Source organism: Budorcas taxicolor, chromosome 2, assembly GCF_023091745.1.
Source record: "Budorcas taxicolor isolate Tak-1 chromosome 2, Takin1.1, whole genome shotgun sequence".
NCBI lineage: Eukaryota > Metazoa > Chordata > Mammalia > Artiodactyla > Bovidae > Budorcas > Budorcas taxicolor.
In genome coordinates, this window is record NC_068911.1 from 16,210,648 (window position 1) to 16,236,231 (window position 25,584).

Consider the following 25,584-nt stretch of genomic DNA (forward strand, 5'->3'; position numbering starts at 1 on the left):
CATAGAAAGCTCTTATCCAAGATTTCTGCAAGCCTGGCTCTTTCTTACCTTTCAAGTCCCAGCTCCTCAAACAGGCCTTTCTTGGCCATCCAGCCTATCGTAGTTCTCCCCTGCTATTCTCTCTCACAGAACCCTGTTCATGTCCCTAGTGGCACTTACCACAGTTATAGTTACCTATTTATTTTACTTTTTTATTATATGTTCCCCCCCCCCACCCCATACACCCTGCAGTCAATGCCTGTTTCAGTACTGAAGACAGTAGGTACATCAAGTATTTAGCATGATGTCATTCACTATGTGACATGACATGAGGCTTCCAGTGACTCTAAAACATGCGTCAGGCAGGAAATGCCATTACAATTTCAAACATGACTACAACCTTGAGGTCCGGAGAAGCTAAGTGACTGGGGTAAGATGACCCAAGAAGTTAATAACTGTCTTTGACTTGAACTCAAATGACCAGGTTCTAAAGCTATCACATGCTTCAGTAGGAGGTTTTAGTGTCAGACAGTTGTTGTTTAGTTGCTAAGTTGTGTCCAGTTCTTTGAGACTCCATGGACTGCCGCCCACCAGGCTCCTCTGTCCATGGGATTTCCCAGGCAAGAATACTGGAGTGGGTTGCCATTTCCTTCTCCAGGGGATCTTCCCGACCCAGGGATCAAACCCACGTCTCCTGCATTGGCAAGCACATTCTTTACCACTGAGCCACCAGGGAAGCTGGTGTCAGACTTCAGTTCAAACCCCAATCTGCCACTGAACAGCAGCTGTGTAATCTGGAGTAAGACACGAAGCTGATATAGAAGGAGAACCAGGTTCACAGGGTTGGGCTGAAGTCCAAATGTGCTGATGGCGATAGCATTTAGCATGACGCCTACTACACCACAACTGCTCAAAAGATGAGAGCTGCAACTATCCCCAGGTAGGACTCAGGAGTCCCATCTTACCTGAGCACAATCACCTGGCCCTCAGCCCCCACAGCCACATCTGCCAGGCCATCCCCGCCGAGGTCCTTCACCCCATGGATGGAGCGTCCAAACCATTGAATTCCTGAGAACATCTGGGTCCCTTCTATCCGCTGAAGCCAAGAGAGAAATTCATGCTAAGCTAGCGGAGAGGATGGGCAGAAGGGTGGGAAGAGCTGGACTGGGGAGCAGGATAGGGGTTTGAAAGCTTCCAGGGGCCTGGGAATGGGTTTTGATTGGCAGGTCAGGATCCTCACCTGACTGGGCCGGGGGCTCAGCCCACCTTGCTGCCCATTGAAGATGTACACAGCCCCCTGCTCCTCCAGAGGGGCTCCCACAGCCACGTCTGTCAGCTCATCCCCATTGACGTCTGTCAGGGCAGCGATGGCGGCTCCAAATCGTCCAAGGGGGTAGCCGGTCTCCCCCTGCAGCTCTGAGACCATTTGGAACCCCAGCTGGGAGGGAGCAAGGCGACAGGTTGCGCCTCAGTCACTCAGTAAGCTTTCACAGGGTAAGGCACTGGATCTGGAGTGTGTGTGCCTGCTTCAGTCGTGTCTGACTCTTTGCAACCCCATGGAACGTAGCCCACCAGGCTCCTCTGCCCATGGGATTCTCCGGCCATGAATACTGGAGTGGGGTGCCATTTCCTTCTCCACTGGACAGGAAGAACACTACAGAAATACTGGGTGTGGTCCTTTCCAGAACTGGAACAGTGCCGTCACATCAACCTGGGTTCAAGTTCCAGCTCCCGCTTTTTTATTTGGCAGAGGTCTAACTGCTGGACCACCAGGGAACTCCCCACCCTTGCTGTCGGTATGACTTTGTGCCTTTGGAAAGTTGCCCAACTTTGCTGAGCTGCAACATTTCCATTCATAAAGCTCATAGTGTCCCAGAAAGTGATTATGAGACTCAAACGAGGTATCCTACATATAAAAAGTTTGGCACTGGGCCTGGCACACATTTTACCCACCCCTGCATACTAGCTATTGTTTGTCATTGTTCTAAAGGTCTGATTAACACAGGGTCAGACAGGAAACTTTCAGAATAACTGAGACCTGAGAAAGCCTGGGAGTCTCTCACACATTCTGTGCTTAGTGTTCTGGTCCCCACCTGTATTTTCTGGTAGATAAACACCCGGCCTCCTCTCTGCTCCCCATAGTACAGGGGGGCTGCAATCAGCAACAGCTCTGTCTCCCCATCTCTGTCCACGTCAACGCCACACAACTCGCCACCAAAATAAGAGCCAACCTGCAAGGAGAGGAAAATGTTTGAGGAAGAAATCCAGAGCCACACACCTCCTTCCTCATCAGCTGCACCACATCCATCCTACTCCAAGCCCTCAAATAAAGGTGCAAGTCCTGGATCCTGAGACAAGCTAGGACCTGCGACACCTTGGGCTGCAGCGTTGCAATGCTTGGACCTACACACATCTCTTTGTATTTTATACAAAGAAATTGTGTGAGACTAAATTTAACTGTGTATGTGCCCGCAGTTAGGTCAAATTCTGGACAAATGATACAAAGAGACCAAAAAACCTAACTGCGGCTTTTGAAGAGCCTGGAGCAAAAACAGGGGGTTGGGAGCAAAAGCAGGGTAATGCGCATGCCCCTGGCACCCAACACCACCTAAGAAGTGGGCAAACCACCTAAGTCAGCCCTCCCTCATAGAAGGAACCCTACCCTCACCTCACAGAAGGAACAAGTCTGCCCCCTCTTGGGGAGCAAGCCCACAAGGGAACCTGTTCTTGATCTGCCCTGCTGCATCAAGGACCCCAGTAAAGCCAGGCCTGAGTTTCTTGTCTGGCCTCTGATCAATTTCAATTGATGAAGGAGGCCAAGTAACAATCCAGCTTAGAGCCCATATGAATTTAGACAAGCGGGGTTCTTTTTGTTTGTTTGTTTAGTTGTGGCCCGTGGGCTTAGCTGCTCCACGGCATGTGGGATCTTCCCAGACCAGGGATCGAACCCGTGTCCCCCCGCATTGACAGACGGATTCTAATCCACTGTACCACCAAAGAGTCCAAATTGGGTTCCTAAATTGGCAAGAAAGTGAAAGTGTTATTCGCTCAGTCGTGTCCGACTCTTTGCCACCCCATGAACTGTAGTCTGCCAGGCTCTGCTGTCCTGGGATTTCCCAGGCAAGAATACCGGAGTGGGTAGCCATTACCTTCTCCAAGGGATCTTCTCGACTCAAGGATCAAACCTGGGTCTCCTGCATTGCAGGCAGATTCTTCACCATCTGGGCCACCAGTTCAGTTCAGTTGCTCAATCATGTCCGACTGTGCCACCCCATGGACTGCAGCAAGCCAGGCTTCCCTGTCCATCACCAACTCCAGGAGCTCACTCAAACTCATGTCCATTGAGTTGGTGACGCCATCCAACCGTCTCATCCTCTGTCGTTCCCTTCTCCTCCTGCCTTCAATTTTTCCCAGCATCAGGGTCTTTTCCAATGAATCAGTTCTGTGCATCAGGTGGCCAAAGTATTGGAGTTTCAGCTTCAGCATCAGTCCTTCCAATGAATGTTGAGGATTGATTTCCTTTAGGATTGACTGGTTGGATCTCCTTGCGGTCCAAGGGACTCTCAAGAGTTTTCCCCAAGACCACAGTTCAAAAGCATCAATTCTTTGGTGTTCAGCTTTCTTTATAGTCCAACTCTCACATCTATACATGACTACTGGAAAAACCATAGCTTAGACTAGATGGACTTTTGTTGGCAAAATAATGTCTCTGCTTTTTAATATGCTGTCTAGTTTGGTCATAGCTTTTCTTCCAAGGAGCAAGTGTCTTTTAATTTCATTGCTGAAGTCACCATCTGCAGTGATTTTGGAGCTCCCATACCCCCCAAAAAAGTCTCTTGTTGTTTCCATTGTTTCCCCATCTATTTGCCATGAAGTGATGGGACTAGATGATCAGCCATCAGGGAAGCCCCTAAATTGGCAAGAGGGGATGACAGAACACCCCAGAGGCTTTGTGGGGAACAAATGTGACAGTGGTTGGCATAGGGCCACCACACAACAGGTGCATGAGTGTTCAGAAGACGACAGAGAGCATAATTAGTATCATGCCAGCCCCTCATTGACTGATGCCACTGCAGCCACGCTCACCTGGATCCCGTCTATTTTCTGGATCTGGCTCCAGGGTCCTCCTCTCTTTGGCTGTTGGAACAGCAGCACCCGCCCGACATGCTGGTATCTGGGGGCTCCAGTGGCCAGCAATGACATGGTCCCTCGCGAGGGCAGCCAGGTCACCGTGTAACCTGAGGAGAGAGAGAGGGAGGGCCTTGGAGTCAGGAACACAAGGGCTGCTGAAAGAAGGTACACCCCAGGGGAAAAGGTGGTGGAGATCCTGGGAAGCTGCGTTAGCAGGAACGATGCACTGAAATCATCAGAAGACCTTCTCCTGAGGAGCAGCCATGTGCTCCGAGGGGTACAAATCCTGGCGCCATGGTCCAAAACTATTTCTCAAACCGTGGATAAAACGCATGCGCAGACAAAGCAGCCGCGTGCTAAAGGGTAAACATCTTCCCGAGATTCAGTTCACCTGAGGGTCTGTAAAGGAGACTACCTTCTTTTTAAAGAATGAAATAAAATGTGATATGTTAGTAAGAAGAAGGCAAAGTTTGCATGAAGATTAAAAACAGGGCAAGAGAGACCTCAAGACTGCCAGCCTGCCCTATGGATTTCATACTTGGCAGTTCTCACACCGCATGACCCAATTTCTTTCTTTCTTTCTTTTTTTTAAGAAAAACATATTTATTTTTGGCTGAGCTGGGTCTCAGTTGCAGCAAGTGGGGGCTACTCTCCTGTTGTGGTGCAAGGGTTTCTCACTGTGGTAACTTCTCTGTTTCAAGCACAGGCTCTAGAAGGCTTCAGTGGTTGTGGTGCACCGGCTTAGCTACCCCACAGCATGTGGAATCTTCCCAAACCTGGGCTAGAACCTGTGTCCACTGCACTGGCAGGCAGATTCTTAACCGGTGGACCACCAGGGAAGTCTCCAGTTTCTTAAAACCAATCTCTTTATAGATAGATGAGAAAAGAGACAAAAAGAATTATGTATCTTTATAAAGATACAGATCTAGATATATCCTGTTGGCTTTGTTTCCTCTGGAGAATGCTGACTGATAATATACATTTGTGTATATTATTCTTCACATATATACGTAAAGAGAGATAAATCAAAAGTGGCCAATGTTAATAACTGATAAGGTGAAAAGTATATGGGTGTTCACTGTACTGTTAACTTTTCTCGAAAGTTTGAAAATTTTTTCATAAAAATTTAATAGAAAAGATTGAAATGAAAAGATTATACAAATCAATCAGCCTGGAGACATAGCCTAATAAAAATACTGAAATGTAAACATAAAGAGCTGGGGTGGCAGAGAATGAGATGGTTGGATGGCATCACTGATTCAAAGGACATGAGTCCGAGCAAACTCCAGGAGATGGTGAAGGCCAGGGAAGCTTGGCACGCTGCAGTCCATGGGGTCCCAAAGAGTCAGACACAACTGAGCGACTGAACAACAAACACCAAGAGTAGTCACCATACAGCACAGAGAATATAGCCACTATTTCATAATAACCATAAATGGAGCATAATCTATAAAAACTTGAATCACCATCTTGTATATCTGAAACTAATATATTATTGTAAGTCAACCATACCTCAAGGAAAAAAAAAAAAAGGAGGTAACATGAAACTATTTCCTGCTTCAAAGTATCACGCAGGTTATCTTCATACTTCACAGCTTCTGTGGCGACGTTTCCTGCCCTCTGTTCCTACTGACAAAATGCTGGAGCAAGTGCTGCAGGAAATTAGATCAGGGATTGTGTGAGAGCCAAGAGCCAGCTTAAAGGAATGCTCTGAAGATGGCTCACTAACCCAACTTGACCTTCTTTGCTTATTTTTTAAAATTAATTTGTATTGGAGTATAGTTGATTTACAATGTTGTGTTAGTTTCACATATATAGCAAACTGACTCATATACCTATATCCACTCTTTTTTAGATTCTTTTCCCATATAGGCCATTACAGAGTATTCAGTAGAGTTCCCTGGGCTATATACAATATGTACTTTTATTTTATATATAGTAATAAATGGCAACCCACTCCAGTATTCTTGCCTAGAGAATCCCATGGACGGAGAAGCTTGGTGGGCTACAGTCCACGGGTCGCAAAGAGTCAGATACAACTGAGCGACTTCACTTTCACTTTCACTTTAATGTGCATATATCATTCCTGATCTCTCAGTTTATCTCTTCCCTGCATGACCTTCTTTGCTTAGAGCAATTCAAAGTGAGTGAGACAAACAGATGTCTGAGATGCTATAGCCCAGGAGAGGAATGGTGAAGAGGCCAAACCACTCTCCTGGTTTCTTCATGTATATTCCTGAAGCACAAGGATTAAGAACTTGACCTCTGAAATTAGAGAGACTAGGTTTTAATCCAAGTATGACTTCTTCCTGGCTGTATAATCTTAAGTAAATTACTTTCTTTTTTCTGAGCCTCAGTTTTCTCATTAAAAAAAAATGAGACAGTACCAATCTTACAGGGTTGTTTTGAGGATTAAATAAGATCGTGGATGTAAGATGCTTGGCACCATGCTAGTGAAACATAAACTAAGATCTGAAGGACAGTAATGTAGCAGGAAATCAAGAATATATTTACTTCTACATATATATAAACACACGCACACAGACATCTATGTGTGGGGGTGGGGGTGTGTGTATTGTGGAGTGGGTGCCTAACTAGAGATTCAACTTTGGCATTATTTCTTCTTATTTAGGGAGCCACCTTGCCAACTATTTTACAGTACAGTTGTCCCTAGGTATCCGCAGTGGATTGGTTCTAGGACTTGCCCCAATACCAAAATTCACAGACGCTCAAAATCCTACAATTGGCCCTTGATATCCCCGACTTTCAAATCGGTGGCTTCAACCAACCTTGGGTCATAAACATGGAACCCACAGCTGCGGAGAGCCAGCTGGATACTGAAGCACAAAAAATCTCTTTGAAGGCAGCAGTGTAGATGCTGTAGGGTAAGTGAAGTGGTCACTAACCACAGACCCTGGGTTCCACCCACTAGCTCTGTGACCCTGAACAAGTTATTTAAAGTCCCCTGGGCTTGGGACTTTCCTGGTGGTCCAGTGGTTAAGAATCCGCCTTTCAGTGCAGAGGATATGGGTTCAACCCCTGGTCAGGGAACTAAGTGCCCAGGGGCAACTCCACCCATTTGCTGCAACTAGTGAGCTTACGTGCTCTAGAGCCCAGGCACCACAGTTCGAGAAAGCCCTCGATCTGTTGAAGACTCAGCGCAGCCAAAATAAATAAATAAATAGTCTCCTGGCCTCAGTTTCTTCATCTGTAAAATAGAGATGATAAAAATACCTACTTACAGTGTTGCTGGGAAGATAAAATGAGATCAAAGAAGTTAATAGGTGTCATGCACTTAGAACAGTGCCTGGTGCATAATACTTGCACAAAAAAAGAATGTATGCGTGCTAAGTTGCTTCAGTCATGTCTGACTCTTTGCAGCCCGTGGACTGTAGCCCACCAAGTTCCTCTGTCCATGGGATTCTCCAGGCAATAATATTGGAGTGGGTTGCTATGCCCACCTCCAGGGGATCTTCCTGAATCAGGGATTGAACCAGCATCTCCTGTAGCTCCTGCATTGCAAGCAGATTCTTTACCACTGAGCCACTGGGGAAGCCTTCACAAAAAAAGAATACTTGTTCCAAATACTTGTCAAAAAAAGAAAATGAAAAAAATCACTTGGGGCAGTCCCCCTTAGAAGGGTAGATGCATGATGAATAGCACCAATTTTCCCGAGGAAAGTATTTAACAAGATCTTTGTGTTCTGAGAGTTGAATAATAATAGTCTTTGTGTAATGAGCCCACTCCTAGGCAAGGGTCACATGTGAGGAAGGGAGGAAGCTGTTGGTTCTAGATCTGTGAGGAGATAGGACCCAGAAGCAGTCCTATCGCAGGGCTCTTGAAGTCAGTTTATGCCTTGAGACTGGTTGAACATGAACTAGAATGGCTATAACCCTGAGTGCAAGGCCAAGATCCCTCTGTTCCTGAGACTGGCATCACCTTGGATGAACAGCATCCCCAGGACTGTGCAGGACAAGACATCACGAGGCAGAAAGAAGCAATAACAGTTGTGAGTTGACCAAACGCATTTCCTCTGTGCTTGGCATCTGGTGAACTCTTGAGACTGAATCAATCCTGGAGTTCCTGGACAATTCTAGAAGAAGAAACCTTGCAGAGGAGGGGCTGGTCCGCCTATTAATGAGTTAGATTGTTTTAAACTGTACTTGGACTTTCCTGGTGGTCCAGTGGTTAAGAATCCACCTGCCAATGCAGGCGACGTGGGTTCGATCCCTGGTCAGGGAAGATCCTACATACCATGGGGCAGCTAAGCCTGTGCACCACAACTACTGAGCCTGAGTGCTCTAGAGCCCAGGCTCTGCAACAAGAGAAGCCACCACAGTAAAATGTATTCAGGACTTAATGCATCAATTCAGTTCAGTTCAGTCGCTCAGTTGTGTCCGACTCTTTGCAACCCTATGAATCGCAGCACTCCAGGCCTCCCTGTCCATCACCATCTCCTGGAGTTCACTCAGATTCACGTCCATCGAGTCAGTGATGCCATCCAGCCATCTCATCCTCCATCGTCCCCTTATCCTCCTGCCCCCAATCCCTCCCAGCATCAGAGTCTTTTCCAATGAGCCAACTCTTCTCATGAGGTGGCCAAAGTACTGGAGTTTTAGCTTCAGCACCAGTCCTTCTAAAGAAATCCCAGGGTTGATCTCCTTCAGAATGGACTGGTTGGATCTCCTTGCAGTCCAAGGGACTCTCAAGAGTCTTCTCCAACACCACAGTTCAAAAGCATCAATTCTTTGGCGCTCAGCTTTCTTCACAGTACAACTCTCACATCCACACGTGACTACTGGAAAAACCATAGCCTTGACTAGACGGACCTTTGTTGGCAAAGAAATGTCTCTGCTTTTCAATATGCTATCTAGGTTGGTCATAACTTTCTTTCCAAGCAGTAAGCGTCTTTTAATTTCATAGGTATGACTGAATGACAACACAAAGAGGTTGGGCTTCCCTGGTGGCTCAGAAGGTAAAGAATCTGCCTGCAATGCAGGAGACTTGGGTTTGATCCCTGGGTCAGGAAGATCCCCTATAGGAGGAAACGGCAACCCACGCCAGTATTCTTGCCTGGAGAATTCCATGGACAGAGATCCTGGCAGGCTATAGTCCATGGGGTCGCAGAGTCATACACATCTGAATGACTAACTTAGACACACACACACACACACACACACACACACACAAGACTGGGCAGTTTGAATAACATTGGTAGGCTCTGAGCTATAGGGATGGTCTTCAGTTGTCTAGTACCTGGGCCAGGGATGATTTAGGTCAGGGCAGATACTAGCCTGGTGCATGAAAGTTAGATAAAGAACTGATCAGGGAGCAGGCTCTGGATTGGCTGGTTGGCCAATGGAAAGCCTTCTCCCAGGCAAGCAGTTTTCTACCTGTAGAAATTAACTAGCCCTGGGAGGAGCCAGTCTCTCCAGGACTAGCGAGGCCATAACATGTCAAAGCATCATAAGACACAGAAAATAAAAATGTGATTAATACCTAGGTGAGAGGTTATTAAGGAAAAAATAGACTGTCAGGATCATATTTGGGGCTTCCGTGGTAGTTCAGGGGTAAAGGATCGGCCTGCCTATGCAGGAGACTCAAATCCCATCTCTGGGTCAGGAAGATCCCCTGGAGGAGGAAGTGGCAAACCACTTTGGTATTCTTGCCTGAGAAATCCCATGGACAGAGCAGCCTGATGGGCTGCAGTCCATGGGGTCAAAGAGTCAGACATGGTGAGCATGCACCCACACACAAGAGGCTGTTAAAGAAAAATGAAGACTATTATGATCATATTTAAACTGAACTTCTTCATTCTGTTGCTTCATTGCTTTCATTATGATTTTGAAAGTCAACGTGAGTGATTCTCTGGTTCCCCAAACCGGAAAGAAACCAGCAGAAAAAAAAGAAATACTTACCCAAATATCCTGCCCTCGATTCTACTGTCAGTTGTTCATTCCCAACAAATGTGCTGCTCTGCAGGTCTGCCTTCAGGTCGAGAAAGCCCCCAGCCCAGTCCTTGGCTCCAACGGCCCCCACAACGCCATGGCCCTGCCAAGAGCGGCAGACGAGCGGGATCAGCTTCATTCTCACCACTTTCCTCTGCTGGTTGCCCCAGGCCCGTCACTCACCTCGCTGAGGTCCGCGCTGATCCCGCTGGAGGACAGCTCCATGTTGAAGGATGTCAGGTCCTGTTTGCTTGTGCCTGAGGGATGAAGTAGGGAGAATGGGCTGAATCCCAAGGAGCAGTGATGCTCATGAAAGGACTGAGAAAAAAATCACACAGCATCTGCCCATAGGCAAGGTAGAAGGAGCATGAACTTTTTGGGGGGCTGCGTCACACAGTTTATGGGATTTTAGTTCCCCCACTAGGGGTCGACCCTGGGGCCCTAGCAGGGAGGGCACCAAGTCCTAAACACTGGACCACCAGGGAATTCCCAAGAGCATGGACTTTAGAGTCAGACGGGGAAGCCACTTATGCCCTGAGTGTACCCTGAGACTCCATGGGACCCAAATGTGGATATTCTGTTATCCAACTCAGCACATCTAAGAGGCAGCTCTTGATTTCTGTTTCTCCTCAGGCTTCCCCTCTTCAATGAAGGCCACTCCCATCCACCTAATGACTCATGCTAAAAGCCAGGAATCAACCTTGATTCTTCCCTTTTCCTTCATTCTGTTTAATTTCTTTTTGACCATGCCTCAAGGCACGTGGGATCTTAGTTCCCTGACCAGGCATCGAACCCACATCCCCTGCAGTGGAAGCACAGAGCCCTTACTACTGGACTGCCAGGGAACCCCCTTGGACTTCATTTTTTCCTTTTTCTATGCCTTTTTCCACACAGCAAGTTAACTCTTTTTTTTGAAAAATGTGTATCAGATCCCATCTTTCACTTTCTTAAAGCCTTTCACAACTTTGCATTGGTCTGAAGACTAAAATTCAAACTCCTTATGAGGAACTGGGAGGCCTTGCCTTCCTCTCCAGCCTTTTCTCTCTCTTACTCCCCACATTCATTACACCGACCTTTTCCCCTGTTCCTCCATGTCCATCCCTGCCCCATCTCTGGGCCTTTGCACTTGACCTTATCTCTGACTATAATCCTCTTTGTCTACTCTCTTCCCATAACTGTCTGATTCTCATCTTTCACGCCTCAGCTCAAAAGTCATCTCTGAGTGAATTTTATCTCAATTTAAAAAAAAAAAGGCATCTCATGAGAGTTCCCTGGTGGCTTAGTGGTTAGGATTCCAGGCTTTCACTCTGTGACCTGAGTCCAACCTCTGGTCGAGGAACTGAGATCCCCAAAGCTGGTCAGTGTGGCCCCCAAAAAATTCTGCGTCTCAGAAAGGCCTTCCTTAAAAAGCTTCCTTAACATGGCTTCTTCCAGTTAAACCTGTATTATCTGTTTATTCATTTACTTTACAGTACCTATCACAATCTTGAAACATCCTGCTTCAATCCAGTTGCTCAGTTGTGTCCAACTCTTTGTGACCCCATGGACTGTAGCACGCCAGGCTTTCCTGTCCATCACCAACTCCTGGAGCTTGCTCAAACTCATGTCCATCGAGTCGGTGATGCCATCCAGCCATCTCATCCTCTGTCGTCCCCTTCTCCTCCTGCCTTTAATTTTCCCAGCATCATGGTCTTTTCAAATGAGTCAGTTCTTCAAATCAGGTGGCCAAAGTATTGGAGTTTCAGCTTCAGCATCAGTTCTTCCAATGAATATCCAGGACTGATTTCCTTTAGGATGGACTTGTTTGATCTCCTTGCAGTCCAAGGGACTCTCAAGAGTCTTCTCTAACACCACAGTTCAAAGGCATCATCTCTTCAGCATTCAGCTTTCTTTATATCCAACTCTCACATCCATACATGACTACTGCAAAAACCATAGCTTTGACTAGATAGACCTTTGTAGGCAAAGTAATGTCTCTGCTTTTTAATATGCTGTCTAGTTTGGTCATAGCTTTTCTTCCAAGGAGCAATTAATTTCGTGGCTGAAGTCACCAACAGCAGTGATTTTGGAGCCCCCCAAAATAAAGTCTCTCACTGTTTCCACTGTTTTCCTGTCTTACTATCTTTCTTTGTATTTATTTGGTTTTGGCTGTGCTGGGTCTTAAGGGCTTTCTCTAGTTGCCACGAATGGGCTTCTCATTACAGTGGCCTCTTCTGTTGCAGAGCTCAGGCTCTAGAGTGCTTGGACTCCATGGGTGCGGCCCCTGTGGGATCCTACTGGATGAGGGATCGCATACATGTCCCCTGCATTGGCAGGAGGACTTTCAACCACTGGACCAGCAGGAAAGCCCCTTATCTTTCTTTATTCAACCTGAACATGAGTTCTATGTTGACACTATCCCTGAGAGTCGGATTCACAGTGTCTGCTCCATAGTTGCTGCCAGCATTAATCAATAAGATGAAAATAATTACCACCAGCCTGGCAAGGATACTAAGAATGGATTCAGTGATATAGATAAAGGGCCTGTGACCTGTAAGTTTTTAAGAACCATAGCCATTATTATGAAGATGTGTTCATTCACTGAAGAAATATTTACAGTCACTAAATACTTGGTGCCAGGAACACAGTGGTGGAAAATCAGGCACCATGCTTACCGAGATAGATATCTCAGTATAGTGTGGGAGACAGACATCTAATAGAGAGTTCTTTCTCTTTTTCAATTTTTTTCAGTCCAAGTTTTTGTTTTAAATTTTTATTTATTTATTTGGCTGCACCAGGTGTTAGCTATGGCATGCAAACTCTCAGCTGCAGCATGAAGAAGTGAAATCGCTCAGTCGTGTCTGACTCTTTGCGACCCCATGGACTGTAGCCTACCAGGCTCCTCTGTCCATGGGATTTTCCAGGCAGTAGTACTGAGTGGCTTGCCATTTCTTTCTCCAGGGGATCTTCCCGACCCAGGGATGGAACCCGGCTCTCCTGCATTGTAGACAGACGCTTAACCGTCTGAGCCACCAGCTGCAGCATATTCCCTGATTAAACCTGGGCCCCCTGCATTGGAAGCACAGAGTTTAAGCCACTGGACCCCCAGGGAAGTTCCTATTTGTTTGTTTTCTAATTGAATTATGGTCGATGTACCTTCTCCAGTGATTTTCCAATGTATTCTTTTTTTTTTTTTAATGTATTTATTTATTTTCGGCTGTGCTGGGTCTTCGTGTCTTCGTTGCTGTGCAGACTTTCTCTAGTTGTGATGCTTCTCACTGCCGTGGCTTCTCTTGTTGCAAAGCTTGGGCTCTTGGGTGCTTAGGTTTCAGTAGTTGTGGCTGCCAGGCTCTAGAGCACTGGTTCAATAATTGTGGTGCATGGGCTTAGTTGCTCTGTGGTATGTGGGATCTTCCCAGACCAGGGATCAAACCTGTCTCCTGCATTGGCAAGCAGATTCTTTACCACTGAGCCATCAGGAAAGCCCTCAATATATTCGTGACTCCATGGCTAGAATTAACAAACTTGAACTTCCCTGACCAGACATCAAACTTATGCCTCCTGCAGTGGAAGCTCGGGGTCTTAAGCCCTGGACCCCCTAGGGAAATCCTAATAGGGAGTTCTAATACAATGTATATCCTAGCGGTGTGATGGGAAACAAACACAGTGGTTAAAGCAGCACACAGGATCCCAGACTTGGGATCAACAAGGAAGTATCAGAGAGGATGACATCTAAACTGTGATCTGAAGGATGAGTAAGGGCTGGGAGGATAGAGGATAAGAGCTATGACTTACTTAGAGCCTACAAGCTACCAAGCACTTTCTAAACAGTCATTAAGGCTTGAACTGTGTACCTTAAAGAAAATATACTGAAGTCTTAACCCCTTGTACCTTAGAACGTGACCATATTTGAAAACAGGGTCTTTACAGAGGTAATCAAGTCAACAACTTACTGACCAGAGTCATGGTTGTACGTCTTTTGTTACTCGGATGTTATTGACAGGAGTGTTTCAATATTCCCTTACATAACAAATTGCCAGCCACAGGCATTAGCTTATGATGTGTTTAAACGAGGTCATTAGGGTGGGCCCTGATCCGATATGACTGGTGTCCTTATTAAAGGGGCAATTTGGACACAGAAGGACAGACACACAGAACAGATAATGGCAGACACACAGGGAAAAGACAGCCAGGCAACCAAAATGATGTAGCTACAAGACAAGGAATGCCAAGGAATGTTAGCAAACGCTGAAGTTAGAAGAGGTGGGAGGGACTTCCCTGCTGGTCCAGTGGCTAAGACTCCACACTCCCGATGCAAGGGGACTGGGTCAGGGGACTAGATCCCACATGTTGCAACAAAAGATCCTGTGTGCCCCGATGAAGATCAGAGATACTGTGTGCCTCAACTAAGACCCAGCACAGCCAAATTAATTAATTATTCACCTTTTTTTTTTTTTTAAAGAAAGAGGCAGGGAAGGATTCTCTCCAAAACCATCCCAAGGAGCATGGCCCTGTCAAGCTTTTGAGTATTGATTTCTAGGCTCCAGAACTGTAAGACAACCCATTTCTCTTGCTTTAAGCCCCCTCATATTTGGTACTTTGTTACAGTAGCCCTAGGAAATGAATACAGTGGTTAAACCTTACCACCTTCTGAGATAGCTATTACTATTCCCGTTTGACAGAGCAACGAGCCTCAGAGAGGGAAAGTGACCTGCCTGAGGTCACACAACACAGGCAGAGTTAATTCTGCTTGGTCCCATCATATATAATACATTGCCTCTTCACAGGATGTGAACACCAAGGCTGTGTCCTAAGCGAAGGGGCTTCCTGGGGGAATCGCGTACCTTTCAGCAGACTAGGCTACTTGGGGAAATACTCTCCTGTCTGACAACTACAACCAAACCTTCTCTTATTCTGGGGCAAGAAAGAGGGCCTATGGGCTCCTTCCACTCAGCCCCTCCCTGCTTGCCCGTCTCAAATAATTTGAAGCCCAGGTTAAATGACAGCGAGAGAGCTGAGTTATGGAAACAATTATAGTCATTCTACAGGACACAGCTGACACCAATAAGACATAGGTCAGCTCGGAGCCCCGTCCTGGACCAGGCCGAGCTTCAAGAGGAAGACAGAACTTCAGAGGAAAATAGAGGCTGCTCCTATATCAGCCTCCCCTAAGTTCCTACCTGAGGTCTTTTATCCAGAGAACTCTTAGCACAGTGACACATGCTTTGTAAGCGCTCGTGATTATTATTCCACGTGCTTCAAATCTAACGTCCTAGGTGAGGTTCTTTATACACCCCCCAAACCCTCTCTCCCAGGGCCTGCCACTCACCCTCAATGACATAGATCTTTTTTTGCAGCTCGGTGAATAGATCTTTCAGCTTCTCAAATGTGTCCAGGATCTTTACAAACTCCTCCACGGGTTTGGAGGCAAACTGATGGAGCGCCTCCTGACTTTCTTTGGTCTTAAAATTCTTTCCAATCTGGAAGAAATGAAGAGTGAAGAGCTGGCATCTCCAAACTTGCAGAACAGTTTCCTACTATTTTCACAAGACCCTGGCCCCAGGGAGAAAGGGAGTGGGGTTCAAGAATAGGAGAGGGAAGACGGGTCCTAAGAAGTAGCAGGGACCTGGGGCCTGTACCCCAATGATGTAGCGGATGATGTCTTTGGCTGCATCAATGTTCTGTTCATCGGTGGCTTCCCCATCAGTGATGATGATAAGCACTTTGGTGGCATCTGGGCGGGCTCCCAGCTCTTGCCGGAACACTTCTTTCCTGTATCCAGGAAGAGGGGGATGTAAGAGACTCCCCGCCAGATCCTCTGAGGCTCTGCCTCACCATGCTCATTAAGTCACTGCCCTGCTAATGATGACAAATCCCTCTGCACAATTACCAGGCAGCTATTTCCAGCCCTCAAAAGCTCTCTTCTGAGCCTCCTTCCTCAGCCCAGGTCGCCATATCTCTCCTTCTGGACCAGTGGTCCTCAACGGAATTCTAGGTAGCCACGAGGTTGTCCCAGAGACCGTGGGCAGTGAGGGGAGACTCTGGGCTTCCTACTCTCCATTTCAACCACATGGCAACTACCCTTCAATCAGTTAGATATGCTGGTGATCTAGGTGAGATTCCAGTGGAAGGATGGGTTCCATAGCCAAAGAGAACTGGAAAGGCACTCTTCTAGAGAAAGCTCATTCAACACCACCTCTGCCTCCCCAACCATCTGCAGGCTGCCTGTACATCTCTGCAACAGCAAGTTTCCTAGGGAATCAAAGAGGCTTGTTTCCACAGCAATTTCCCCCACAAATCATGAGCTCCCCGAGGAAAGAGCCATGTTTGATTTGCTGCTGTATCTCTGGGTCCTGACTCGAGTAGGTGCTCAGACATGTGACAGAAGAGAAAGAGGGGAGGGCTAAATTCTGGACAGGTCCAGGCTGCAAATTCCTGCCCTGCCCACAGCCTCCTTCTGAAGCAAGATGGGCTGCCCACCACTTCCCCTGGGACAGCCACTCTATCTGAACCATCCTTCTCTCCTCACCCCACACCTAACCAACTGCTGCTGCTAAGTCACTTCAGTTGTGTCCGACTCTGTGTGACCCCATAGACGGCAGCCCACCAGGCTCCCCCATCCCTGGGATTCTCCAGGCAAGAACAACTGGAGTGGGTTGCCATTTCCTTCTCCAGTGCATGAAAGTGAAAAGTGAAAGTGAAGTCGCTCAGTTGTGTCCGACCCTCAGCGACCCCATGGACTGCAACCCACCAGGCTCTTCTGTCCATGGGATTTTCCAGGCAGGAGTACTGGAGTGGGGTGCCATTGCCTTCTCTGCAAACCATCTTCTAACCAAAGATGGACAATTTATCCAAGAGTGGCCATCCCACCATCGCTGACTTAGGGCATGATCTGCTTTGGGCACAGGAGCTGAAAGTCACCTGCAGAGGCCACAGTGTGAGGTGAAGAGATAACGAGGGGAGAATGGGAGAGCTATTAACACTTGGAAGCTGCCAAGGACAGAAGAATCTGATGGGTGGGCCGGGCCAAAACCACTTGCTGCCAATATCTGGTTCTATCTCGGATGCAACTGTTTCCCTAGCTTCCATCCACCTGAACACAGTTTATCATGGATCCTGTTCAAGGATTCCCACCCTGGCTTAAGCCACCATCGTCTCTCTTCTAGATTGTTCAATAGCCTGCAAACTGGCCTCCCTGCTTCCACCCTTGCCCTTCCCACAGTCTGATCACAACTCTGCAGCTGGAGGGATCCTTTTAAAAACATAAGTCAGATTATCACTCCTCTGTCCAAAATCACCAATGAGAGACTTCCCTGGTGGTCAGGTGGCCTATACTCTACGCTCCCAGTGCAGGGGGCCCAGGTTTGATCCCTGGTCAGGGAACTAGATCCCACATGCAGAAACTAAGACCTGACATAGCCTAAAATAAATAAATAATTTTAAAAAAAGGTTGTGAGAGTGACATTGAAACATATACATTACTATATGTAAAACAAATAGCTACTAGGAAGTTGCTGTATAACTCAGGGAGCTCAGCCCATTGCTCTGTGAGGACCTAGAGAGGTGGGATGAGGTGGAGGGTAGGAGTGAAATTCAAGAGGGAGGGATATATGTATACTTATGGCTGATTCACGTTGCTGTATGGCAGGAACCAACATGACATTGTGAAGCAATTATCATTCAACTAAAAATAAATCAATGAGAGGACCTGAACTAAAATAGCTCCACTTGAATTCTTACAATAACCTGTCCCTTGCTAGATCTACCTGTTGAGTTCCTACACCTTGCAACCTGAAGAAGCTAGTAATACCCAAGACAACCAATGGATGGGATCTTTCACAAAAGGGAACTCACGCAACATAGTTGATGGCACCAAAGGTGTTGGTCAACAAACGCATGTGTTTGACTCCAGCCAACAGAGCGTCAGGGTCCTTCTGTCTATTGTAATCCAAGAAAGTAAATTCTGTTTTGAAATCTGTAGAAAACTGAACAGCCGCAAACTAGAAAAAAGAAGGAAGACATGAAGCTCTTTACACAGCCCTTCCCACTTGTCTGCTCCAATCTCAACTTCTTGTCCAAGACCTGGGCAACCCAACTCCACATTCCTGCCTCAAATCATTCTTTTGAAAATGAGGCTGTATAAAAGAAGAAGAAGGAATGAGGTCGTATATAAACAAACACAGAAATAAATACATTTCAAATCCCTTATAGAATGCTGTCTGCTGGGCTCTAGTTCTCTGGGTTTGCCCACCTCACCAACAGGAGATGGTTCCTAGAAGCCATATTTCTGCTGAGTATGAATATGACCCTGCTAAACTGGGTACAACTGGCTGGGCCGAAGTTGGCCACTGGACTGAGGTGAGGCCAGTCAAAATCTTTCCTGTGTGAAACTGGAATTTACAGAGGGAGGGGTTGCTTGAGAAGATGATTAAAAAAATTAAAAAAACCCAACAGCCCTCCTGCAACTTGAACATGTGAACTTGGGCACTTTCCACCAGCCCATGTGATCTAAAGAAGCTGAGAGCCAGTGTGCAGAGAGAAACAGAAAGAAAGAGAAGAGGGAAGCAAGAGGCAAAAAGAAACAGAAATACAAATTAGGGAGAATTCTGGAAGCAAAAGTCCAGTAATAGTCATGCCCTTAGGTTATAGAGACACATTGTATTAGTATTAGAATTTCCCTTTATGCCTTTAGGTAGCTATTGCCTACCACCAGGAATCCTAACTACTATATTTACCTGGTAGGAAGAGTTGCTGAGTTTCTTCATCACATCCTTCATGAAGTCCACAATTTTCTCAAATTCATCTTGCTGCAAGCTCATTGAGCCATCAAACAGAAATACCAAGTCTACGTTGCCCTTTATACATTCTACAGAGGTCAGACACGGAGGGACTTGGTAAAGGGTCTCCAGGGGTTGGCCTCCCCATGCTTGTTCCCATGAAAGGGCAACCACTTGGAGGTATTGCTCCCCACTGGGCCCCCCACTCCTTACCCTGATAACCAGGGTGCCCTTGTAGCACGGGACCCCTCAGATTCTCGTGGATGAGGTAACAGAGACCACTTAGATAGATGTTCTGGTCACATGTTCGAGACAGCCCAGGATCACAGGCCTGAAGGAAGCAAAGAGTTTCAAAAAGGTTGAGGCGGGCTTCCCTGGTGGCTCCATGTGGTAAAGAATCTGCTAGCCAATGCGGGAGACACGGGTTCGATCCCCGATCCCGGGAGACCTCACATGCCTCAGAGTAACTAAGCCATATGCCACAACAACTGAGCCTTTGTTCTAGAGCCCAGAAGCCAAAACGGCCATGTGTTGTAGAGCTTGTACTCTGCAACAAGAAAAGGTGCTGCAATGAAAAGCCTGTATACTACAACTGAAGAGTAGCCCACTCAGCAATGAAGACTCAGCCCAGCAAAAAAAAAAAAAAATTAATTAAATTATTAAAAATGAAACGGGTTGGGGCTTCCTCTTGCTGTGTGTCTTTTGTGCATCATCAGCCAAGAACAAAAAGCTTCACCACATCCTTCATGAAGTCCATAATTTTCTGAAATTCATCTTGCTGCAAGCTCCTTGAGCCATCAAACAGAAATACCAAGTCTACGTTGCCTTTTAGCATCATTATCCCTCGACTCTCATTCCTTATAACCAACTGGTTACCAAGGCAAGGTAATTCAGCCTCCAGGTCTTTTGTATCAGTCTCTTCATCCTCACTACCAATGCTATACCCCAGTGGATGCTCGCTGCCTCCAGGATGAAATCTAAACTTGTTAGTTTGGCATTCATATTGTTTACAGTGGGCACTATTGTACATATCCAGGCCCATCTGCTTCTATTCCCAATGACACATTCTGCGTTTACACCAAATCAAATGACTGTTCCTAGAATCTTCAATGCTGCTTCCTTTTTGATGACTATCTTTTCTGCCAGACTGTAATTTTGAAAGGTCTGGATCATGTCATAGTCGTCTTTGTATCTCATTCCCCTTTCCCCCATCAGAACCCAGTACAGTGCCTGGTGTGTAATCATAGCTAAGTAACCAAACTCCAAGTAAATACTGGATAAATATTGGGTTGGCCAAAATGTTTGTTTGGGTTTTTCCATACTGAACCCAAAGGAACTTTTCAGCCAACCCTTTATTTCACTCACTTAACCTTCTGTCTCTCATACACCTGGGTCAGGATACTGCTGAGATGAATTGGGAAGAACAATGGACTTGTCTCAGATAGCAATCTGATTCAAATCCTGGCTCTACTTCCTTAAAACTGTGTGATCTTGACAAAGGCTTTTAACCCCTTGGGTCCTGTTTATTCCTGTGTAAAATGTGTATACTGATCCCTATCTCACCTCTGTCCTAAGGATTAGAAGAGATAACGCAGGGTTTCTCAAGCTTTAGGCATTTGTGTATGAATTCACAATTTCTGCCATATGGGCATATCACACATACTACTATTTATTTAATATTTCATTTAATTAAGATTTATTTTTTTAAAAATTGAAGTACAGTTGATTTACAATGTTGTGTTAGTTTCTAGAGTACAGCAAAGTGATTTAGTTACATATATATATATGTACATTCTTTTTCATATTCTTTACCATTATGGCTTATGACAAGATATTGAATATAGTTCCTTGTGTTATATAATAGGACATTGTTGGGAGAGAAGGGATAGGGGAGGAAAGGATTGGGAGTTAGAGATTAGCAAATGCAAACTATTATATATAGTTATCCTATATAATGTATATTATACATAGGATAAACAGCAAGGTCCTACTGTATAACACAGGGAACAATATCCAGTATCTTGTCATAAGCCATAATGGAAAAGAATATGAAGAAACATATGTATAACTGAGTCACTATGTTGTACAGCACAAATTAACACAACATTGTAAATCAACTAGACTTCAACAGAATTAAAAAAAAAACAAAAAAACCCAGGACTTTGTTGCTTAAAATCAACTCCGGCCATCAGGTCTCATGGTCTTAACGGACCAAAGTGGGTAAGAAAAGGGATGGGGGCTTCTCCTCCCTGTACAGCCTCTGAACCCCAATTGTGAATACAGTGTAGCAATTTCGCTGACCCCGCGCTTCGCTGGCCCCGCGCTTCGCTCCCCTCCCCGTCCACTTCTGAAACTCTTGCTCCTAATGACAAAGTGGCTATGTGCAATGGATATAAATATATTGTGAGTCTCTTGGTTCAGTAATAATGGGTTCATTTTTAATTTATTTATGCTGTAAGTTATTTTGCTTCCTTCTCCTGGACCTACTTCCAGTCCCATTTTGCATTCCCTCTTGGGTTTTGCTTTGTCTAAAAAAAAAAAAAATTTACTTTTTACAACTTTAGCCTCATCCTAAGCAATGCAATCCAAGAAATCAAGAATTTGAGGGACTTGTTGTATATTTTTTTCTAATAAACCATTAAATCAATGTATAACTATTAAAATGTTAAAGTCATATACCACCATAAGTCATCTTGTGTATGAATGGTCACAGATATTTCACATTTGGGGAAAAAAAAAACTGAGGTAGCTAAGGTCTTAAAAAGAGCTGATAGTTGGGTCTCAATAAATGCTAACTGAATCCAGATCTCTCTGGTGCCTTTACTCTTCCATAGGATCTTTTTTAAAAAATGGAGTATATTTGCTTTACAATGTTATGTTAATTTACGCTGTACAACGAAGTGTACGTATAGTGCCAGCGATACGTATACATGGACCTCTTGGACTTCCCACTTGGGCCCTTGGCCCTCCCTCCCAGTCCCCTCATCTCACCCCTCGAGGTCATCACAGAGCACTGAGTTTAACTCCCTGTGCTATGCAAAAGCTTCCCATTAGCTATCTATTTTACACATGACAGTGTATATGTGTCCATTCTAATCTCCCAATTCGTCCCACCCTCCCCTCTCCAACTGTGTCCACACATCCGTTCTCTCCGTCTGCGTCTCTATTTCTGACCCGCAAATGGGTTCATTTATATCACTTCTCTAGATTCCACATACATATGTTAATATATGATATTTGTTTTTCTCTTTCTGATTTACTTCACTCTGCATGCAGACTCTAGGTCCATCCACATCTCTACAAATGGCCCAATTTCATTCCTTCTTATGGCTAAGACATACTCCATTGTGTGATTTCCCCAGTGGCTCAATGGTAAAGAATCCACCTGCAATGCAGGAGACTTGGATTTGGTCCCTGGATCAGGAAGATCCCCTGGAAGAAGAAACGGCAACCCACTCCAGTATTCTTGCCTGGAGAATCCCATAAACAGAGAAGCCTCGTGGGCTACAGTCCATGGGGTCGCAAAGAGTTAGACACGACTTAGAGACTAAACAACAGCAATATTCCACTGTATATATGTGCCACATTTTCTTCATTCATCTGTATAGGATCTTTAATTCACTTTTTTCTTTCTTTTGTCTCCCTTTCCTAGCAAAAGCTTCATAGGTACTGATATCATACTATACAAAAATCTTACCAAAAGGTTGCCACTTGTGGGGTCTGTTGCCAAGGTCATTCCCAAGTACTTGGAGGTATAGCTGGAACCTGTGGGCACCAGAAGATTCACCTGGAGAAACTTAGGCAACCCAGGTGTGATGGGGCCAGCCTCGACTTCCTGAGCACATTCCTCCCAAACCAGTTACTCACTCAGTGTGACTGGCAGGCAGTCTCCAGTTTCTGGCTGGCACTGATACAGGTTTCCCATCCGGTTCCCTTCATTTGGAGCTCCCACAACAACCCTGATGAGAAATTCCACCTGTGAGATGGAGTTGCCCAGGTCTTTGCCCAACCACTCTGACCTATTAAGGGGGTTCAGATCTCCCAAAAGGTTTCTGGAAGCAATTCAGCCACTCCCTATCCGGGTGGATGCTAAGCTCCCATCTCTTCCTTATTGGATCCCAGAAAAATAATCCAATATGCCAGAATTCTAGAAAGTTAAGGATCTTTTCCATTAACAGTACAGAAAAACAGGCTGAGAGAATGATCTGCCAGAATGTGACACTGCGGTTTCATTCAATTAGCAATCAATTCAAAAGTCACATATGGCTTACCTGCTATGTGCTATGTACTAGGGATGGAGAGGGATTTGAGAGAGAAACAAAATCTCTGCCTTGAAGGAGTTCACTGTCTAGTTTGGGAGAGAGTCTGGAATTGAGAAAGTGTGGCAAAGCGCTTTAGGGGTTGTCATATGTATCCCCTTCTATTAGGCACTTTTGGACTTTTTTTTTTTTTCGCACCGCAATGTGGGATCTTAGTTCCCCAACCAGGGATTGAACTCTGCCCCTGAAGTGGAGGCCTGGGGTTCTAATCACTGGACCACCAGGGAAGTTCTGGGGCCCTTTAACGATGGATAGTTCTCATCCTACTATCAGATGGCCTTGCTTCGATCCCACCACAGACTCCTCGAAACAGCAAGGTCCTGGCCAGGGCAGAGAGGGCCTGCAGCAACAGCTCACCTGTTTCCCACTTGCAGAACACGGTACCCAAAATGCCTCCCGGCAAGTGGGAAGGAGAAGTTTTGTACATGTCGCACATCCAGGTTGTAGCTCCAGGCTGGGGCTGAGATAAAAAGCAGGTCAGCCACTTTCGATCAGGGGCTCCTCCTTACCTCACAAGCCCCCACAGCGGCAGGCGCTGATTGGCCGCCAACCACAGCCCTTAGTGTGGTCAAGCCACCCACACCTGGGGCAGGACCAGAAGCTGCCCTCCAACCTCTCCTGGGGGTCTGGACTGCAGGACGTATGGAAGCTGCGATTCCTACTACCCAGAGCTCTAAAGGACACACAACTTCTGACTGGCCTCTCAGCAAAGGAAGGATGAGAAGATGGTGGCGCCTAAGGGAGGAGCAATCTGAAGGGGCCCCCTGTGGTGATGGGAATGCCGCAAGGGTTTGCAGCTCCTCACACACCCACTTCTCCCTGGGACATGGGGCCCAGTCGCCCTGAAAACTTAGATCATTAGCCTCAGGCTTCCTTCCTGTGAAAGCTGGAGATCCCCTGACTCTGTGAGGCTGCCTCCTTGCTCAGGTAATGCTCCCTAACTTCCCCCACCCCCATGGACCAGTCTCTGCCATAACCATTAGATCTCAAATTCCCCTATCACCTCCCCAACCTCAGCGATCCTTGGTGTCATCTGAAAGGCCCCACACTGTCTTTTTTCAGCCCTGCTTTCCTTACAGGTCTTGGGCTTATTTCACACAACTTAAGATGTCAGAGATGCAGGCCTCGTTTATTCAGATGAAGAAACTGAGCCCCAGAAAGAGGAAAGGGACTTGTCCAAGATGACAATGAGAGGTAGAACCATGCATAGAACAAGATCCTAGGCCAGATCTATGTGTACATTAACCATTCCCCCCAGAAAGCATGGCACCCCACCCCAGTGTTCTTGCCTGGAGAATCCCATGGACAGAGGAGCCTGGTGAGCTACAGTCCATTGGGTCGCACAAAAGTGCAAAATGAAGTCTCTAAGTTGTGTCTGATTCTTTGTGACCCCATGGGCTGTAACCTACCAGTCTCCTCTGTCCATGGGATTTTCCAGGCAAGAGTACTGGAGTGGGTTGCCATTTCCTTCTCCAAGGTTCACACAAAGCTGGACACAATTGAAGCGACTTAGCACACAGGCATATCCCCCTTCTAAGAGCCCCCTCCCCCATCTCTCACTGCTGTGACCTTTTTCTCCCCCTTTGGCCTGAAAAGACCTTCAGATCCTGCCTGTAGTTTGTTTGTTTGTTTGTCTGACTTTCTTTGTTTTCCTTCTCCTCTCCAGGATTCCCCAGCCCCCCGCATTACCTATGGCCCATGCCACCCTTAAATCAGCTGCTCATTTACTCCGTTCTAAGTTCTACAAAGACCTGCTGTTTCCCTCAGCACAGAGGCATGCCCCTTCCCCTCCCCATCTCCCTTGCCTACCAAAGACAAAAGGCCCAAACAGCAGGAACCTCATCACGATGGTGCAGGAATTCATCTTTCAAGCCGGCTGGAGGGAGCCACCCCAGGTATAGCCTCAGAGGGCTCTTGGGATTTACTGGCGACCGGACTGGGTGAAAGAGGGAAATGATAAATCCCCAGGGCGTCTTGCAGTGGAACTTTCTCACAGAGGCACCAGGCTGGTGACAGGATCTGGGGGAGAGAGGGTTGTGCCTAGGGAGGTTGTGAAACCACATGCATGGGGTTTGGAGAGGAAGTGTTCAGCAGGTTAGACACTTCCTGTGCCTCTTGCATTTTTATATTATCCTGGGGAAGACAGCAAGTCGTGCTGCCCAACAGCTGCGGTGTCTCTGTCCTTCACCAACACAAGAACGCTCGGGGGAAGACTGGTCAGATGAACTGTGGTACAACCGTCACGGAATGCTCTATAGCCACAAAAAAGGAAGGAAGGAAAAACATAAGATGGGGGTGGGGGATAAAGGATGAGATAGCTTTCCCTTGACATTGAAAGATGCCCTTAATATACTCACTGTTGAAGAAAAAAAAAAAGCAAGTTACATTTAATCATTCATTTTGAGTCTAAAAAATAACAACAAAAAACTAATTTCCACAGAATGGAAGATA

General features: G+C 46.2%; 1 protein-coding gene across 1 annotated transcript in view; it reads right to left on the reverse strand.

The window, feature by feature from the left end:
- Positions 1-24,997, reverse strand: part of ITGAL (integrin subunit alpha L) — a 41,458-nt gene extending 16,461 nt beyond the window's left edge. Inside the window, exons 1-15 of the mRNA XM_052663958.1 lie at positions 24,943-24,997; positions 23,491-23,593; positions 22,682-22,773; positions 22,512-22,579; positions 19,028-19,145; positions 18,773-18,903; positions 17,892-18,037; positions 15,677-15,809; positions 15,367-15,517; positions 10,242-10,315; positions 10,029-10,161; positions 4,066-4,217; positions 2,073-2,210; positions 1,220-1,417; positions 945-1,075 (exon numbers count right to left, since the gene is read on the reverse strand). Coding sequence (XP_052519918.1) covers positions 945-1,075; positions 1,220-1,417; positions 2,073-2,210; positions 4,066-4,217; positions 10,029-10,161; positions 10,242-10,315; positions 15,367-15,517; positions 15,677-15,809; positions 17,892-18,037; positions 18,773-18,903; positions 19,028-19,145; positions 22,512-22,579; positions 22,682-22,773; positions 23,491-23,593; positions 24,943-24,997 — 1,823 coding nt within the window. The remainder of the gene's footprint in view (positions 1-944; positions 1,076-1,219; positions 1,418-2,072; positions 2,211-4,065; positions 4,218-10,028; positions 10,162-10,241; positions 10,316-15,366; positions 15,518-15,676; positions 15,810-17,891; positions 18,038-18,772; positions 18,904-19,027; positions 19,146-22,511; positions 22,580-22,681; positions 22,774-23,490; positions 23,594-24,942) is intronic.
- Between the last annotated feature and the right edge of the window lie 587 nt (positions 24,998-25,584).